The 18,315-nt window shown below is 53.5% G+C and overlaps 3 protein-coding genes across 3 annotated transcripts in view; all 3 read left to right on the top strand.

Annotated features, from left to right (window-relative positions):
• The window catches only part of EDC4 (enhancer of mRNA decapping 4), a 227,129-nt gene extending 224,588 nt beyond the window's left edge, over positions 1–2,541 (top strand). Inside the window, exons 29-30 of the mRNA XM_057412914.1 lie at positions 23–186; positions 1,667–2,541. Of these exons, the coding sequence (XP_057268897.1) occupies positions 23–186; positions 1,667–1,862 (360 nt within the window). The 3' untranslated portion in view covers positions 1,863–2,541. The remainder of the gene's footprint in view (positions 1–22; positions 187–1,666) is intronic.
• A 1,122-nt stretch (positions 2,542–3,663) lies between these two features.
• NRN1L (neuritin 1 like) lies at positions 3,664–6,160 on the top strand. The gene is made up of 3 exons (XM_057412949.1): positions 3,664–3,780; positions 5,445–5,604; positions 5,720–6,160. The coding sequence occupies exons 1-3, from the start codon at positions 3,720–3,722 to the stop codon at positions 5,991–5,993; spliced, it is 495 nt and encodes a 164-aa protein (XP_057268932.1). The 5' UTR covers positions 3,664–3,719; the 3' UTR covers positions 5,994–6,160.
• A 10,872-nt stretch (positions 6,161–17,032) lies between these two features.
• The window catches only part of PSKH1 (protein serine kinase H1), a 29,758-nt gene continuing 28,475 nt past the window's right edge, over positions 17,033–18,315 (top strand). Inside the window, exon 1 of the mRNA XM_057412935.1 lies at positions 17,033–18,075. Within this exon, the coding sequence (XP_057268918.1) occupies positions 17,137–18,075 (939 nt within the window). The 5' untranslated portion in view covers positions 17,033–17,136. The remainder of the gene's footprint in view (positions 18,076–18,315) is intronic.

The following is an 18,315-nucleotide window of genomic DNA, read 5'->3' as shown; positions in this document are numbered from 1 at the left end:
TCTAGCTGTGTTTTCCTTGCAGGCTCTAACAGCAGCTGATCTCAATCTGGTTCTGTACGTCTGTGAGACTGTGGATACTGAGCAAGTATTTGGGCAGCATCCATGCCCACTCACCCAGCCTGTGCTGCTCTCTCTCATTCAGCAGCTCTCCTCTGATTTGGGTACTCGTACGGAACTGAAGTTGAAGTGAGTATGATCAGGGTGCCAGGTCTGAACCTGTGCAGACCGTTTCTGGCTCTGGCTTTTAATTCACTGTCTGAAAGGGAAAGGTGGTGCTTTGATGAAAGCTGGAGCTTCTGTAGCTTGTTACTGGCTTGTGAACAACCAATAGTGACTTGGGAAAAGCTGGAGTCATTGCCATAGAGAGCTTTGCTACCCAATAGTTAGTGGAAGGGGTACCCAGCTGTAGGTGTTGTTACCTCCTGTATTGTAGTCTGTGAATATTTGCAGTCTGTGCAGTAATCCACTTTTACCAAGGAGCAGTTCCACTGTGGAGGCAAAAGGAGGGACGGTGCTATGTTTCCTAGGTAGTTTTGTATCCAGAGCAACTTTGCTCTGTCCTTAATTCTTACAGTGTTGCTGAGCTTTGTGTTGCCAGTTTCTTGCCGTGACTGACGGACACATTCTGTGGGAGGTGGCAGCAGGAGCTACTGGCAGTAATGTCTGTTATATGCTTTAAACAAAGCTTGTGTGACAAAGCAGTGGCTCTGCTGATGCTTGCCATGAACATTTTTAGTGAATGAGTCAAACCTCTGTTACCTAAAACACCCTAACTTGTTAAAATACCTGCAGGTTTTGACCATGGCTTATATGGAAAAAATGACTTAAGTTTCTAACTCAGTTTACAATAGGAATAAAGCAAGTTAGAAAAACTGAAAAAGAGCTTGAAGTTACAGATGAGCTGCTGCTGTAAAGTTTGAGCTGATCACTTAGCGCAAACCTGTTCAAGTGACTGCATTGCCTTGTGCTTAGGCTGTGGTTTGAATGTTTATGGCTTGTTGGAAGTTCAGAGCAGCTAGCTGGTAAAATTTCTTTTTCCCCACACCCTTCCTGCATAACATATTGGAAGAAGATCTTAAATATATCCCTACATAAACCAAGACTCATTGCTGAGGATTTTTACTGTCTAATCCCAGGCTGGTTTGGGTTGGAAGGGACCTTAAAGCTCATCCAGTTCCAACCCCCTGCCATGGGCAGGGACACCTTCCGCTAGACCAGGTTGCTCCAAGCCCCCTCCAACCTGGCCTTGAATATTGCTAGGGATGGGGCAGCCACTCTGGGCAACAGAGGATGTCATTAATGAGTGACTAGTTCTGCTTGTGCTAAAAAGGCACCAAAGAAAATGCCTACAGATTTTTGACCAGGTGCCACCTCCTGCACTGCAGGGAGCTCTGACTTGCTAGTCAGTGTGCTGGCTTCAGCACAGGCAGCTAGGTTATCTGGCACATACTGCAGGCTGGAAGCTATAGGCTGCCCTTACGAGTTGAAGAAGAGATAGGTGGACTCTGCTGTGAGTCAGGAACATTTGTTTTCTGATGGGTGAACATGCTGCACTGAGCTTGGGTGAGTGGGTGAGCAAAATTGTGCAACTTCTGCCCTAAAATGAACCAAATCGGATTGGGATCATGTGCTGGGTTTGGTTCTCACCCTCGTCTCTCTCCTTCAGTTACTTGGAGGAGGCAGTGATGCACCTGGATCACAGTGACCCCATCACCCGAGACCACATGGGGTCAGTCATGAACCAGGTACGGCAGAAGCTCTTCCAGTTTCTGCAGGTGGAGCCCCACAACACGCTGAGCAGGCCTGCCCGTCGCCTCACAATGATGCTCCAGGGCCTGCTCGCTCTGGAGCAGGTCCAGTAGTCACTAACCACGTATGGGTTATGTTAAGAGCTCTTGCCAGGAAATCTATCGACGTGTGTGATGTCTCTAAGGCAAATGCCATCTCTGTATAGTTCCAAATAGTTACTGAAAGCTCACTTGGCTTATTTTTCCTAAATAGCCTCTTTTTAAGTCTGTTCTTCACCTGTCCATCCATCCCTGCGGCCTGCCTGGCAGCCTAAGCTGTATTTAGCAGGAGCTGGTGGGTTTCTTATCCCTTTAGTTTGGAATCTGCTCCCATGAGTGCAGGAGAAAGGAGGCAAATGCTGAGCCCTGAGTGAAGGGACAGCTGGGGATCTAAGCGCCTCATTGACCAGAAACTTATACCTATATTTTAGTTGGGGATTCAAAACTCCTGCTCCCTGGTGGGGTGAGTAGCTGAGAGGACATCAGCAGAGCACACATGGCTTTTATTAACTCCAGTTCTGTAGCGCAGGCAGGGCTGGGGCTGCATCTGTGTGTGCTGGAGATCCTCTGTGTTGGGAGAGTCCAGCAGCAGGAAGCTGCACAAGTCCCTGGGCTACTATTGTTTTGGAGCAGATGTTCACATTCATCAGTTATGGGTATACACCAGGGGTTTTCTTGTTACCTAAGTTTTGGATTTCTTTTTTCTTGAAATAACATTAAAAACAGTTCAATAAACACCTTTTTGAGGAAAAATTGTCAAGTGGGGATCTGCTTCTGTTGCACTGTGGAGGGAGGAGTGGATGGGCTGAGGCATGTGCTTGAGCCTGGACTGGCACCTGAGCTGAGAAGCTGTGTGTACCCTTTCTTTCTGCCAGCAGTGTGAGTCTGTTCTTAGATCTTCCCCATGGTCTCTGGTTAAGTTCGAGGGGTGTATCAGTCAGAGGTGGCTTGGGAGCCAGTGATGCTCTGCAGCACCTAAGGAAAACACCTGTGAGTTCTGCTTGCAACTCTCTCTTTGACAGAGCCAGGAGCAGGTTTCCTACAAGGTTTTGCAGAGCGGTAGCAGAGGTGCTTTGCCCTTCTTTGCTTTCTCCTTCCTTGCCTGCCTTGCCCTGCCCTGCCCAGCTTCTTACAGGGGAAACTGGGCAAAGGGGACGGCTTGAGCCTGGGAGGCCAAAGCCCAGCCTGAAGCAGGGACCAACCAGTCAAGAGCCCACATCTGCTGCTCCTACCAGCTGCTGTGTCCCTGGGCTGGTTTGGAGATGCGCTTCTCTCACTGGGTCGAAAGAGGAGCAAGAGATCCCACAGTCGATACCTGTGGTACGTGTGACCCATGTACCTGGTGTGAGGCTGACACTCGGCTGTGCTCAGAAGGTTTCTCATCGTGAGCACCTCCTGTGCTCTGTGATGGGCTGAGGTTTGAGGCTCACCCTCGATGTTGCTCACAGCATGGGGCCTTATTTCATGGGATACCAGCAGCACGGCATGTGGCTCCCTGGAGCCACCCTGGGCGCCTCAGCAGCCACGGGGCAACTGTCCACTTCTGGGTCACCTCCCCGCAGGGGATTCCTCCGAGACTCCTCGCCCCTTCTTAGCGCCCTCAATGCAGAGACCAACCGGTGCGTGCCCGTGGCACTTCCCAGCGTTTTACAACTCCCGTGGCTTGGCCTCGGGAACCGGGCACTGGGCGTTTTGCTGTGACCAGCCCCCATGCGGCTCTTTGGGCCTCCCTCCAGCTGTGGGTGCAGTCGCAGGCGTTGCCAGGAGGTGGATCTGAGAGGGACGTGCTCCGCACACCCGGCTTCCGCGGCTCCTCTCTCCGGGACCCTGGTTCTCCGCCGAGGGAGGGCCGCGGGGTGGGGCCGAGGGCGGGAGGCGGGTCCGGGGCTGCTGGTGGCGGCGGAGCGTGGAGCCCGCGGCGGGGACCGCACCATGGGCGGCGGCTGCTGGCGGCTGCTGCGGGCCCTGTGCCCGCTGCTGCTCCTGCACCTCGGTGAGTGCCGCCGGCGGCTGCGGACCGGACAGAGTGGGGGGAGCGGGGCGGGGGTTGGGATCGCGCCTGCGCGGAGCGGGCCGACCGGTTGCCCCGAGGCTCCGCTACCCACCGCGCCTCGTCCCCCGGTGCCGGGCAAGGGGGACGGCGGCTTCGCTGCGCTGCCGGTGTCCCGCTGCTCAGCGGTGCCGGGCTCTCCCTGCCCTCCCGCCTCCAGCCGGCGTCTGACTTGCGGCACATCCTGCACCTCCAGCGCATCCCGCCGCGCTCTCCGGCTCCTCCCGGAGCCCGTGGAGGCACCGTCCAGCTCCGGGCAAGCGGTGCCAGGTGGCAGCCCTGTTCCGAAGAGAGATGCAGAGTTCTGGAGATCCCGGCCCGGAGAATCAGGGCCAGGACCAAGCGCGGGGCGTTTTTAGGGCTCGGTGGGGGGACGATGGAAGCTCTTTCCTCCAGAAGCGGGCTGGCTGTGCTGGTGCTCGCTTGGGACTCAGCGATGCTCTGCAGCACCCCAAGGAAAACTCCACCCGTGTGTTCCGCTTGTGATTCTCTCGTTCACGGAGCTGGAAGCAGGTTTCCTACAAGGTTTTGCACAGGTTTAACAGAGGTGATTTGCTCTCCTGGTTTCTCCTTTGCGTGCCCTGCCCTGCCCAGCTTCCTACTGAGGGAAGGTCGAAAGAGGAGCAAGAGATCCCACAATCAATACCTGTGCTAGGTGTGACCCATGTACCTGGTTTGAGGCTGACACTCGGCTGTGCTCAGAAGGTTTCTCATCGTGAGCACCTCCTGTGCTCTGTGATGGGCTGAGGTTTGAGGCTCACCCTCGATGTTGCTCACAGCATGGGGCCTTATTTCATGGGATACCAGCAGCACGGCATGTGGCTCCCTGGAGCCACCCTGGGCGCCTCAGCAGCCACGGGGCAACTGTCCACTTCTGGGTCACCTCCCCGCAGGGGATTCCTCCGAGACTCCTCGCCCCTTCTTAGCGCCCTCAATGCAGAGACCAACCGGTGCGTGCCCGTGGCACTTCCCAGCGTTTTACAACTCCCGTGGCTTGGCCTCGGGAACCGGGCACTGGGCGTTTTGCTGTGACCAGCCCCCATGCGGCTCTTTGGGCCTCCCCCCCAGCTGTGGGTGCAGTCGCAGGCGTTGCCAGGTTGTTGGCACTGGGATTTGTCCAGTCCCAGGGGTGAATCCTTTGAGGAGCAGAGCAGGGAATTGATGCTTCTCAGATTGAAGCAGAAGGAGCTGCCTTTGTTCCTCTTCCCTTTGTCCTTCTCCTCTGGCTCTGTTCCCCCACTCCTTCCCCTTCTCTTTATCCTTCCCTGTCCCCCTTCTCTCCCACCCAAGCATAAGCAGGGAGTCCAGCTTGCTGAGCCTTGTTTTTTTCCCTGCTATAGTCACAAATTAATCTTCGCTGTTGGGGGATCAGGCCAGGGACAGATGGCTCCAGGGAGGCTGGGGCAAAGCAGCTGGCTCCCACTCTCCCCCTGTGGGGAATGGCAGCGTCTCTTGTGGGGTCATCACCTTGTTCCCTGCCGGGCTCCTGGGCAGGAGTTATGGTCACTCTGAGGATGGTGTCACTGCTGCCCAGTGACACCCACAGCAGGTGATGACTGTCGGGGGATCTGTAAGGGCTGAGCTCCGCCTCTTTCTCTCACCCGCAGCTGTGAGCCAGGAGCCCCTGAGCAAGGCTAGGATGTGCGACACCATCTACAAGGGCTTTGCCAGCTGTCTCATCAGCCTGGGGGATAGCATGGTCCAGAGTGTGCAGCGCCAGCAGGATGAGGGTGCTGAGGAGGTGCAGGAGTTGGACAACATCTGCAAGTGAGTGCCCCAGTCCCTGTGAGAGCTGCTGGGATGGTGACCCAGCATCATCATCCGGTCACCCAGATGGTGACTGGCCACCAGAGGTGGCCCCAACTCCTGCCCATCTCCCCAGGTCCTGGGATGACTTCCACACTTGTGCCAGCGAGGTGCTGTTGAGCTGCCCTGAGGAAGCAGCTGCCATCTGGGAGTCTCTGCGCCAGGAATCCCGCAAGAACCAGTTCCAGGTGAACCTGCAGGAGCTGTGCAGTGCCCGGGGACGCCTGGCCAGCACCCGCAGCTCACCAGCTGCCGAGACCAACCAGGCCACACTGCAGGGCTTGGGCACCACCCTCTGCCCCCCATTCCTGGCCCAGGTGGTCCTGCTGCTGCTGGTGCCCCAGCTCTAGCCCTGTGCTCGTCCTGGTGCCAGGGACATCCTGTGTCGGTCCTCCTGGTGCTGGCTGCGGTCCCCGCAGAGCCCACCTTACCCCCAGGCATCCCTCACAGGGCATGGGCTTCTCCAGCAGCCCTTCAGACAGATTTATATTTATATTAAAAGATGCTTTTACATTTCTCCTCCTTGCCTCTCACTAGGGATGCCCCTCATGCCCTTCCCAAGCTCCAGGTTTGCTCCCTGGACCAGCTCCCCAGGGAGGGTCATGGTGGGGCTGTGGCTCTGTCCCCCCCATGCTGGGAGCCCACAGGACTGTGACAGCCTTGGGAGGGGTGTACCAGGGATTCCCATCATCCCTTGTTCCCTGAGAGCTGCTTTTCAGGGGCAGGCATAAAAGATATTCCCTTAGAGCTGGGTCAAGTGTTTTCTTTGTTTTAAAGGGAAAGCACAAACTGCATCTCTTTTTTCCTTCTGGCAGCCACTAGCCTGTACTCCGATGGGCAACTCCAGCAGCACCAGGCAATTTTCTGAAAGAAATCCTTTTTTTCATCCTTTTATTTTGGTCTGTCTATGTTCAGTCCTGTGAATGGTCATAAAGGAAACTGGGATTTGAAGGGAAAAAAAAGGGGGTTCGTTTAAGCCAAGATGATACAGGTGAAAAAAAAACCAGGGAAGTGGAGCTCATATCCATGTCCAAGTGGGATTTAGAATCATAGAATCACAGACTCATTTGGGAGGGACCTTAAATCTCATCCAGTTCCAACCCCCTGCCACAGTTAAGACCACCTTCCGTTAGACCAGGTTGCTCCAAGCCCCTGTGTCCAACCTGGCCTTGAACACTGCCAGAGATGGGGCAGCCACAGCTTCTCTGGGCAACCTGTGCCAGGGCCTCACCACCCTCAGAGGGAAGAATTTCTTCATTATATCCAACCTGAATCTCCCCTGTTTAAGTTTAAACCCATTACCCCTTGTCCTATCGCTACAGCCCCTGATCAAGAGTCCCTCTCCAGCATCTCTGTAGGTCCCTCCAAACACTGGAAGGCTGCTATGAGGACTTGCTGAAGTTAAACCAAGAGGATGTGCTGCAGTTTAACTTGTGTCTCTCAGTAACAGGTGCTGTTATTCCCATCCCTGGTGCTGGCATATTTCACATATTTTTTTTCCCTACCATACTAAAACCCATCATGGAAAACCAGTTCCCCTGGACTGGGATTGGTGAAGTGACCCCCCTTCAGGGCACAGCCACCTGCCCCTGCCTGCCACACAAAGCAACATTAAAATTGCCAATGGCCACCCCATCCGGTGCACAGATCAACAGCTCCTGTCGGTGGTGGTGGCAGTTCTGGCCGGCATGTGGGAAAACCATCCTGCTTGGCAGAGGCAACAGCACCCTGCCTGCCAAAATCCTCCAGCCAACATGAGCCCACCGTGCCATGGCCCACACAAGGCTCAGCTGCTAGCAGGATGATGAGGAAGGCAGCAACGTGCTGTGAGTAGCAAGTTGCTGCTATTCCTTTGATTCCCAGGGTGACATCAAGGCTGTTCCAAAAACATCCTCATGCCCAGACATGGGACACAGTCAGGGTGTTGATCTGGGAAAGCCTTTGTGCACTGGCTCGTGTCTAAAAGCTGTCAGCCTGTGAGTGAGAAGCTCAATTATCACTGTTCTCCTTGATCCAGTGAAAATTACTGTTTGTTTCATTGCAGAACCTCTTCCTGCGAGGTCGGGTCACTTACCTGTGTGATCCCCAAGCTCTGGGATGTCACCCTGGTCCCCTGACAGCCTCTGAGTCTGGGAAATGCTGTCTGGATTGTTGTGTCATGGTACATCCTGGGGGGCTGAGCAGTTGCTGCTGCTCCCTCAGCTTTAAGGAGGGACCCTGTATTTATTTCATGTTATTTATTTCATTAACCAGCCTTGAGCTGGCTGGGGGGAGTGTCACAAAACATTGCAGGGGAGGAGTGGGGCCATGCTTCTGGCAGTCTTTGCTATGGAAGGATATCACTGAGCCTGGGGGCTGGTGCCCCATGGGACAAGGCAAACCCCCATCCCAGCTCCCCTCATCCAGCAGCTGCTGCTCCCCCCCATGTTAAATGCCAGCACTGGGAGGATGGATAATCCTCCAAGTCTTTCCTTCCCAGTTCCTGACAATCCTGTATTTAAGGGTGAATTAGTGCCAGATCCCCGCAGGATGGCTAAAGAGGATAAACCCAGATGGGCACCGGCCACACACGCACAGTGCCCGGCACCCTGCTGGCAGCTCCACAGGGCAGAGAGCAGGGGGTCACTGCTCCCCATCATCCTGCTGCTCCCCATTGTCCTGCTGCTCCCCTTTGTCCTGATGCTCCCTGTCATCCTGCTGTGGGGTGGCAGGAGGTGGCCAGGGAGCTGGAGAGACACCAAAGTGATGGTGACATCAACGTGCACCAAACTGCGCAACTTTGATCCAGCCGGGAGCTTGTGGGTGCCTGGGAAGACCCACAGATGCCCACCAAATGCTCAGTGTGTTTGGTCCTGCAGGCAGAAAGATGGGCTGCACATATAGTCATGGAATCAAACACTGATTTAAGTGGGAAGGGACCTTAAAGCTCATCCAGTTCCGACCCCCTGCCACAGACAGGGACACCTTCCACTAGACCAGGTTGCTCCAAGCCCCATCCAACCTGGCCTTGAACACTGCCAGGGATGGGGCAGCCACAGCTTCTCTGGGCAACCTGTGCCAGGGCCTCAGCACCCTCACAGGGAAGAGCTTCTTCCCAAGATCTCATCTCAATCTCCCCTCTGTCAGGTTAAAGCCATTCCCCCTTGTCCTGTCCCTACAGGCCCTTGTCCAAAGCCCCTCTCCAGGTTTCTTGTAGCCCCTTTAGGCACTGGAGCTGCTCTAAGGTCTCCCCTTAAGGAGCCTTCTCTTCTCCAGACTGAACCAGCCCAGCTCTCTCAGCCTGTCTCCAGAGCAGAGCTGCTCCAGTCCTTGCAGCATCTCCATGGCCTCCTCTGGACTTGTTCCAACAGCTCCATGTCCCTCTTGTGTTGCTGCCCCACAGGTGGACACAGGACTGCAGGGGGTGTCTCCCCAGAGCACAGCAGAGTGACAGAATCCCCTTCCTAACCTGTTGCTCATGCTCTGGGGATGCAGCCCAGCACACGGGGGCTGTTGTGGGCTCAAGCACACACTGAAGCCGGGTCATGGGGAGCTTCTTATCTTCCAGCACCCCCAAGTCCTTCCCCTCAGGGTTGTTGGCATATGTCACTGCATGTATCCTACACCCCTGGCTATGTCATCAGTGTCCTGCACACTAGCACATATCACCACACATGGCCTGCACCCTTGGTTATGCTACCATGTGTGTCCTGGAAGGTATACACATGGTAGGTGTTGCCACATGTGACACCAGAATATGTTGCTGCACAGCCTGCACACACTGATGGTTCCAGAGAGCCAGGGCTGGGATTTAGGAATGCTGGGCTAGGATGGCCCTAAGGGTCACCACTGCTTGGTAACCCCCATGGTACAAGGGCTCATAGCAAAGCATTGCCCTGAACTCACTATCTCTGTGTCATCCCTAATCATCCTTCAAGAGGGTGCCTGCAAGGCTGAGGGTGGCAGCAAGGAGAGGCACACCAACTGCCAGGAAAGCAATTTGGGTGCTCCAAAACTGGGACAAGTGTCTGTCCTCCCATTGGGTTCAGGGTCTGTGGCAAGGGTTTGTGCCAGTCCTGCAGCCATGTCCTGCCATGAGAAGGGTCAAGGTCCTCGTTCCTGGCTCCCCACATGCTGGCCAGCATCTTAAATCAACTGCCCAGGCTGAAACCCGTGGTTGCTGCACGGGGGGGGGGAAAGGGACCGGTGGCTCCCAGCACCAGGAGCCTCCTGAGCACGTGGCGTGCTGGGAAAACCCATCATTCTGGTTACGAAACTCCTGCGACCTACTTTAGACTCCCTGCTTTTGTTCTTAATTCTCAGATATGGCCGCTCTCCAGATTTTGCCCATCAAGGCAAATTAATTGGAGTAGATCCTAATTTGCTCTCTGCTATTCTTTGGGCAGAAGATTAAGTGCTCTGCAGACATTATCTCCCTCTCTTTTCTAAGAGACAAACCTGAATTATAGGAAAGAAAAGGGAGGGGGATAAAGGAAGGCCAAGTTAGGTTGGGCTGATGTTGGAATTTTCTCTTTGTAATCGCAAAAGGGGCTGGGCAGCTGGAACCAGATAGTGTCACTATTCTGGGCAGCTCTGTGAGTGAGATGGCACATGTGGCACAGAAACACGAGGGCTAACCTCCTGTCCAACGCCTTCACCATGGAATGGTTGAATCCTCTGTTCCTTTGATGAGGGAAATTCCTCCTTGCGAAGCTGCCGGTTGGGGAACAGTTCCTTGTCTGTGGGAATGCACTGGGGTATCTCCAACAGGACGGGCTGAAGCTGTGCCAGGATGGGCTGAAGCTGTGCCAGGGCCACCAGTGGAGGTGAGATGGCTTGTTGCCTTCCCATGGTACCCAGTGCTACTGTCCAGGTCTGGTGTCCTCATGGAGATGAACACCCAAGGCATCCCAGAGCTGCCACCAGCATTGCTGGCTCCTCAGTTTATCAGGGTCAGGGGGAGCCTTGGGACCGTGCATAGCCTGGAGGACACTGTGTTGCAGGGCTGGCTGCTGTGCTGCTGTCTGAGCTCCTGTGGGGATTTCTGCAGAGCCAAATGTCCAACTTTCCATAAGGAAACACCAAAGGCAACCTCAATCCCTGTGCATCAGACACAGCTGGAACAGCTGAGCCAGAGTCACCTTTGTCTGCAGTGCTCAGCCCCCAACCTGGCACCCCATCTGCACACAGCTTTGCAGCTGTTTTGTCTCCAGAGAGGCATATGGGAAGTTGGATTTCTTTTCTAAGCAGCTTTAATTGAACATCCCCAGGCTCCGACCTCTGCTCAGCCTTGCTGGGACAACCTTAAGCTCTAGCTCAGCATGGCCACTGAGCCACAGGCTTACTGCTGTGTAAGGCTGGGACGTGGCTTGGAGGAAATCTGTGTTTCCTGCTTCCCTTTGTGCCTGTTCAACAGCAGGTGAGGGACTCTGTTCTCCGTTTCTGGCTTCCTATGGCTTAGCACAGCAGGAAGGCACAGGCTCCCCAAATTGCCTCATGCCCTTGACATACAGCCATGCCCCAGCAGCTCGGGGGTGCTGGGGGATGCTGGAAGTGATGCTGGCCATTTCCATCACTCCAGAGGAAATCACAGCTCGTTACACAGCAGGGAGACTCTGGATTCAGATGGCAGTGCTGCAGGCAGGTGGTGGATGCAAAGGGAGCTCTGGAGGTTCATTATTGCAGCTTCTGATCCTTGCAGGATTTACCTTGGCACTGGAACTGGCTGCTCAAGGCTGACTCCAGGGAGCTGTGCCTCTCCAAGGAGGGAAGATTCTCTACCTCTCTGGGTACCTGGCATTGCCCTGGTGGTCTCAGACTGCATTTAGCAGCTTCCACAGTAGAAGCCGTGAGGAAGCTGTGGACCAGAGATGTAAAACCCTAAGAAGAACCCATCCTTGCAGAGGGATGGTGATTCTCAGGAGGGAGCAGCCAGGCTGTGGGGCCAGCTCTGCTGCTGCTTCTTCCTAGAGATCCCTGTCTTGATGGCCTGGGTCCTTTGCATGGCTCCAGAGGCAGGCTTCAGGTCCAGGGTGGGGGGTAAGAGCTGGCATAGGATTTCTAAAAGGGCAAGCAAGGAGGAGCAGGGTGAGGCTCCTCTCCTGGGAGAGCCACATCTTGGAAGGCAGAAGACAGAATAAGGTGAAAATCAGTCAAGAAAAAAACAGGTGACATTCTCTCTGGCAGCAAAACAAGCTGTTAGACCATGCCCAAATACAGCACCACTGTATAAGCATGCCAAAAACTATCAGGAGTTAAAGTCATTGGAGTTTGGCCGGATCAATGCTGGTAGGACAAGGGGCTGAAGAGCTTCCCAGAGGGCTTGGGCCTTCAAAGCCTGTTCCCTGTGCTAGACGCTTACTCTGCTGATAAAACTTCTTGCTGTAGCTGAAGGAAGGACCTAAGATTGAGTAAAAGGCTTCAGGGGTTAACTGACGCTGACCCAGAACTCAAAATGAGTGCCCAAGCAGTGGGCAGTACACCGTAGATGAAAGGATGGTTCACTAAGATCTCTGCCTGCTCTACAGCTTTGTCACAGGTTTCACACTCCTCCCAGACCTCCTGCAGCAAGCTACCAGCCTTTCCTGGCCTCATCCCTATGTAGTTTGCTGCATGCATGTGTTGGCTTTGTGCAGATGCCTGGTGTGACACTCTCTTGTCTCCAGTGGCTCCCGAAGCACTACCACATTGTGTGTGAACAGCACAAGGAAGAGCTGCTCTGATTGCAGTTCTCAGAAGTCCATGGTTCTGGCTCAAGAGTTCGATAGGTGTTGGCTCTGACATTGTGCTGACAAGTAGTGACTGCCTTGTTTGGTGTTCTCAGGAGCTGGTCAGGAAGCAAAGCTGAGAGGAAGCAAATAATAGAAGATGCAAAGCCCTGAGAGAAACCCATACTTGCAGAGTGGTTGCTCGTGTCCGAGCAGCTGTGGGCAAGGTGAGGCTGCCTACTGCTGGACTCTCATCTGTAGCAGCTGAGCTGGTGAGGAGAGGCACATGCTTTTTAATTTTCTGGTGACACCAAGCTGGGATGACCTTGAGAAACAGCCTAAAATAAGGGGATCAACTTTAATAGGGACACGTGCAAAGTTCTGCATGTTGGGCATGGGCTAAACCACCTCCCAGGGACAGTGTGGGAATGACTGGCTGTGGAATTATCTCCAGATAGAACATGGAGGGGTTATAAAGTTGGAAATGTACCAACTGATGACAACAGCAGGTATAGCGTTTGATATAGTATGGCTTTCTGAGCATTTTAAACAGTCAAAGAGCCCAGGAAAGTTAAAATAAAACCAGCTAATTTGAAAGGCATGGGAGGAGTGTGACATAGCCCCTCTCCAGCTGAACTGTGTTGGGAATGATGCAAGAGCTGGGCTGGAAAACAAACCCAGTGGTGTTGTGTTTGTGTCTTCCCCAGAGAATGAAGTGTCATACTTCCCTTGTCCTGCTTCAGGTCATCCAGGGCTGAAGCATGGAGTGCGTGGTTTAAGGATGGGGAAAAGGTGTGAGGAAGAAAGTCCACCAGCTGATACGAAGCAAGCTGTATGGGTTTTGTGGCACTTAGTAGCTGGGAAAAAAAAAAAAAAAAAAAAAAAGAACACAATGTGCCTTGTTATTCTCTTATGCACAAAAGCTAGCCCTCAGGGACTGGGTTTTACCTGCCAAGGAAAAGGGCTGATGCTTCCTGGTGATTTTCTTCCAAAGGGATTGTTTTTCCAGAGCCCTGCAGTCCAGCAGGAAGCCCCCCCGTGTGAGCAGCAATCCCAGGCACTGCTGGAGATCTGCTTGGGCTGGGTTTGGCTGCAAGGAGGCGAGGAGTTGTCTTTCCTCAGGCAGCCCTTCTGAGGCAGGAGTGTGGGGAGCTGAGTGTGTGCTTGCCCTGTCAGGGTGGACTCCTGCTCAGCCTGGGGGGCTGAGGGGATCCTGGCAGCTCTGGGGTTGAGAGACTCCCAGGTCCCGGGGGGGGTGTGGGGTGTGGGGGGTGTGAGGTGGGTCCTGAAGCACTGAGGGGGTCAGAGTCCAAGGAACTTGTGAATGACCTATAGAATCACAGAATCCCAGGCTGGTTTGGGTTGGAAGGGACCTTAAAATTCTTCTGGTTCCAACCCCCTGCCATGTGCAGGAACACCTTCCACTAGACCAGGTTGCCCCAAGCGCCTGTGTCCAACTTGGCCTTGAACACTGCCAGGGATGGGGCAGCCACAGCTTCTCTGGGCAACCTGTGCCAGAGCCTCAGCACCCTCACAGGGAAGAACTTCTTCCTGATATCTAACATGAACTTCCCTGTTTAAGTTTAAGCCCATCACCCCTTGTCCTATCACTACAGTCCCTAATGAAGAGTCCCTCCCCAGCATCCCCATAGCCCATCTTCAGATGCTGGAAGGCTGCTATGAGGTCTCCACGCAGCCTTCTCTTCTCCAGGCTGAACAGCCCCAAGTTCCTCAGCCTGTCTTCATACGGGAGGTGCTCCAGCCCCTGATCATCCTTGTGGCCTCCTCTGGACTTGCTCCAACAGCTCCATGTCCTTACCATGTCCGTCCCTGGTACTTCAAGCTCCTTCCCCGCACCCGCCACCAACCCCCAAGTCGGGGCGGGCTTCCCGGCGGCCCCGGCAGGGGGCGGTAGAGTGCGCGCTGCCCGCCTCCCTGGAGCTGCGAGGGCAGTGTCCCTCCCGCTTCGGGTGTCTTCGGCGCTCGGGGATGACGTCAGGGGGCGGTGCGGAGCCGCGGGCCGGAGCGGGCGGAGGTGAGTTTTGGGGCGGCCGCCTCCTCAGCCGGGGGGGGGGGGGGGGGGGACAGTCTCGGTCCCGTCCGCCCCTGCCTTCTCCTGCCTTGCTGCCGGGGTGCTGGCGGCTCGGCATCGCGATGCAGCAGCGGTGCGGCCCGGGAGGCGCGGGTGCGCCGGGCCCCGGCGACTCAGCCGTGCCGCTGCCTGGGGTGCTGGGCGGCGGGTACGGGCTGGTCAGGGAGGGAGCCCTGACCACTGGGCCGGGCCGGAGTGGGCACTGTGCTTCCAGGCCTGGAGTCGAGCCTGCCGCGGGACGAGCTACCGGCCCGGCCCTGGGTCCCCTCGCTGGAAGGGATGGGGAAAACCGGCGTGTTTCGGGATGAGTTGTGAACAATAGTCATAGAATTATGGGTGGTCTGACCGACTCTGGCCTGCGCCGGCTCCAGCATCGCAGGCTGCAGTGCTGCAGCAGCCGCAGCGCCGGATTTCCCTGTCAGCCAAGCGGCTGCTCACACCAGGTTCATGTCAGGCAGTAAGAGGCCCGTTTAAGGTTTATTAGTAACACTAAAGGAAGGTGCTGTGTGTGAGCATCTCATAATGCAGTTAAGAGTTGCTGTCTTAAAATTTCCTTTGTGGCAGCTCATAGAAAAGCTAAGTTAAATCACTTCAGGTTGTGAGATAACCTAATTGTTGGTGGAAGGCCCACTCAGCCTAGGGTGGGTTAGTCAGTGCCTGACACCGCTTACCACAGGGCCACCCCCAGGGAGTCAGAGCTGAAGGAAGCTTCTGGATCAGTAAGAGCTGAGGTGCTGTCCTGCTGAGCTGTGGGATGTGATGTGCTGGTGGCGATAAGAAGAGGAGTGGGTGGACACTGAAGCATAAACCCTCTATTCCTTCTCACATCTGCAGCTTGGGCATGGTGTCCTCTCCCATATCTTGGCACCTGTCAAGTATTTGATGTCCTACTTGGATAGGGCTTGGGATGTTCCATTTCTCCGGTGCTTTTGTTCCTTCCTCCAAACTGCTGGTGATTATTACACAGGAGAATTTCCACCAGTGCTGACACGGACTTAAGCATTTTGTTGCTGGCTGTGGCATTATTCTTTCGGCTTCACCGAGATGCTTACACATACAAGGAAGAGCCACAGACATACTGGTAGTTGCTGCCTGATCTCAGTTAATGTTATTACTGGATTTATATATGATGTTTTCAAGCTCAGCATTTGATCCTTCTTCTTGGTTTTATTTACAAATGGGACATTTTACATGAATGCTCCTCTATATGTGGAATTACTCTGTAGTAATCTGTTTCTTGTTTCTCTCATTTGATGTCTGTTAATTTAATCTGTTTTAAGGTACAACAATGCTGGGAAGAGCTCTCAGAGGCATTATTCAGGGCTAGCTGTAGTTCTTGATTTCTTTATTGTCATGGTACTTGAATCTGAATGAGCACCCAGTTACAGGACGGTGCTTGGTGAAAGTCAGTTGAGCTTTCTATGAAGTTGGGTTTTATTTCTACTGCACTGTTTGTGCATGTTCAACTTCCATGAGGAGTTACTTTGATGATGTCTGATTTTAAAAATCTTAACAAAGCCTTGTTTTCCTTCCAGATTGGATGTAGAGACTAAACTTCTTCCTGATGGAACACCAGCCGGGGTTCCCTTCCTGCTGTTCAAGCTGACTGGCTGCTTGTAGAGGTGGTGAATGGCGAGCATATTCTCGGTGATGGCAAGTCCTACAATTACATTTCAAGTCTAACGGCATCTCCATAGCCTTCTGTGAATGCTCAGGCACCATATTCCTGGGATCTAAGCCAAAGAGCGGAATTTAAATCTGTCTGGCTAACTGCCACAGCACAGACAGGCAGTTTCTCCATCTCCTAAACCAGCCATATTGTTCTAATCAAGACTTGCTGAAGTGCATCTGATTTGGTTCTGTTGGAATACAGTGTGGTGAGCAAGACCTCCTCCTAGTCTGGAACAGCTGGTAGAAATTCCACTTGCACTTCCTACATTCAGCCCCATATGAAAAAACAGAAGTGAAGCAAAACTAAGTCTAGAATCATAGAATGGTTTGGGTTGGAAGGGACTCTAAAGCTCATCCAGTTCTAACCCCCTGCCACAGGCTGGGTCACCTTCCACTAGACCAGGCTGTTCCAAGCCTGGCTGGCCTGGCCTTCAGCACTGCCAGGGATGGGGGCAGCCACAGCTTCTCTGGGCAACTTGTGCCAGGGCCTCACCACCCTCACAGGGAAGAACTTCTTCCTAAGATCTCATCTAAATCTACTGTATTTCAGTTTAAAACCATTTCCCCTTGTCTTGTAACTAAATGCTCTTGTGAAAAGCCCTTCTCCAGAATTTAATTATTATTAAGAAGTTGTGCCTGGACAAGAGGACCTCCAGAGGTCTCTTTCTAGCTCAGCCAGTCTGTAACTCCATGCTTCAGTGCTCAGCTGGGAGCAGTAAACAAGCTGTGCTTTATATAAAGAGATACTGTGTGATTTCCAGAACTATCTGTTTTGACCATGACTCTGGGTTTACAGGCACTATTACCAGTAGCTTATGATGAAAGGATGAAAGCAGCAGAGCTTTTGTCAGAGTACGTAAGTACGGCAGAGTACTTTACATGCTCTGTAGTAAAGTACACAGAACATTCCAGACTCCTTGTTTGTGGTATTTATTTGGTTTGTCTCATTCTTTTCCTAAGGTTCAAATGTGGAAATTGCCCTGGATGTGGTTGCTGCTGCTGCTCTGGGAAAATGCCTTGATAGGAAATTAACACCATTCAGTGATGGGCTGTGGGACAAGCAAAGTGCTTCCCGAGCCCCCCAGAGATGTGCAGTTAGATCTGGTGAAAAAAGTTGAACCTTACACAGGCCACAGTGAGATATACAAGCATTTCATCAAGGATGACTGCGGGATCAAAGCTGGCTCTCCCTCACCTCCACAGCATGCTAACCCGTACCCTGGGAACCACTTGCCTATCCACTTGGACCAGCCTGAGCCCCGCAAGAACAAAGTGGCTAAATACCGTGCCAAGTTTGACCCCAGAGTGACAGCAAAGTATGACATTAAAGCCCTGATTGGGAGAGGGAGTTTTAGCCGCGTTGTACGGGTGGAACACAAGGCCACCAAGCAGCCCTACGCCATCAAGATGATAGAGACCAAATACCGGGAGGGGAGGGAAGTGTGTGAGTCGGAGCTTAGTGTGCTACGCCGGGTTCGCCACACCAACATCATTCAGCTCATTGAGGTGTTTGAGACCCAGGACCGTGTGTACATGGTGATGGAATTGGCAACTGGAGGAGAACTGTTTGATCGAATCATTGCTAAGGGCTCCTTCACTGAGAGAGATGCTACACGCGTGCTGCAGATGGTGTTGGATGGTGTGAAGTATCTGCATACGCTGGGTATCACACACCGGGACTTAAAGCCGGAGAATCTGCTGTATTACCATCCCGGAACAGATTCCAAAATCATGATTACGGACTTTGGGCTGGCGAGTGCTCGGAAGAAGGGAGATGACTGCCTGATGAAAACCACGTGTGGGACCCCGGAGTACATTGCTCCCGAGATCCTGGTCAGGAAGCCATACACGAACTCTGTGGACATGTGGGCGCTGGGTGTCATCTCCTACATTCTCCTCAGTGGCACTATGCCCTTTGAAGATGACAACCGCACCCGCTTGTATCGGCAGATCCTGAAAGGAAAATACAGTTACTCAGGCGAGGTGAGTGTGCTAGGGGTTATGGTGAGGGGAAGGCAAGCAAGAAGATCTTCGTAGATGTTTCTTTGTGATGACCAGAACCTGGCTGTTGTGTGCAAGCTGGTAATATCACCAGGGTTGAAAAAAAAATCTGTGATTCTGGCTTTTAAAATGCTTTGCTGTTTTCTGTCTGCTTTTCAAAACTGCTTCCAGTGCAGCATAGACAGCGCCTTTTAAAAATGTGTGTGTAAAGAAAGAAGAGGT

The sequence above is a fragment of the Pezoporus wallicus genome, unplaced genomic scaffold (genome assembly GCF_028554395.1).
Source record: "Pezoporus wallicus isolate ANWC-B61680 ecotype Strahan unplaced genomic scaffold, APGP_CSIRO_Pwel_v1 contig_13006, whole genome shotgun sequence".
NCBI lineage: Eukaryota > Metazoa > Chordata > Aves > Psittaciformes > Psittacidae > Pezoporus > Pezoporus wallicus.
Note: the sequence above shows the minus strand (reverse complement) of the source record. Positions and strands in the feature narration are given on the sequence as shown.

What these genes read in the sequence shown, in the direction of transcription:
- NRN1L (XM_057412949.1), top strand. Translation starts at nt 3,720, where the DNA reads ATGGGCGGCGGCTGCTGGCGGCTGCTGCGGGCCCTGTGCCCGCTGCTG. An exon ending in GCTGCTGCTCCTGCACCTCG is followed by an intron (nt 3,781 to 5,444) that starts GTGAGTGCCGCC and finishes TCTCACCCGCAG; the next exon opens with CTGTGAGCCAGGAGCCCCTG. An exon ending in GAGTTGGACAACATCTGCAA is followed by an intron (nt 5,605 to 5,719) that starts GTGAGTGCCCCA and finishes CCATCTCCCCAG; the next exon opens with GTCCTGGGATGACTTCCACA.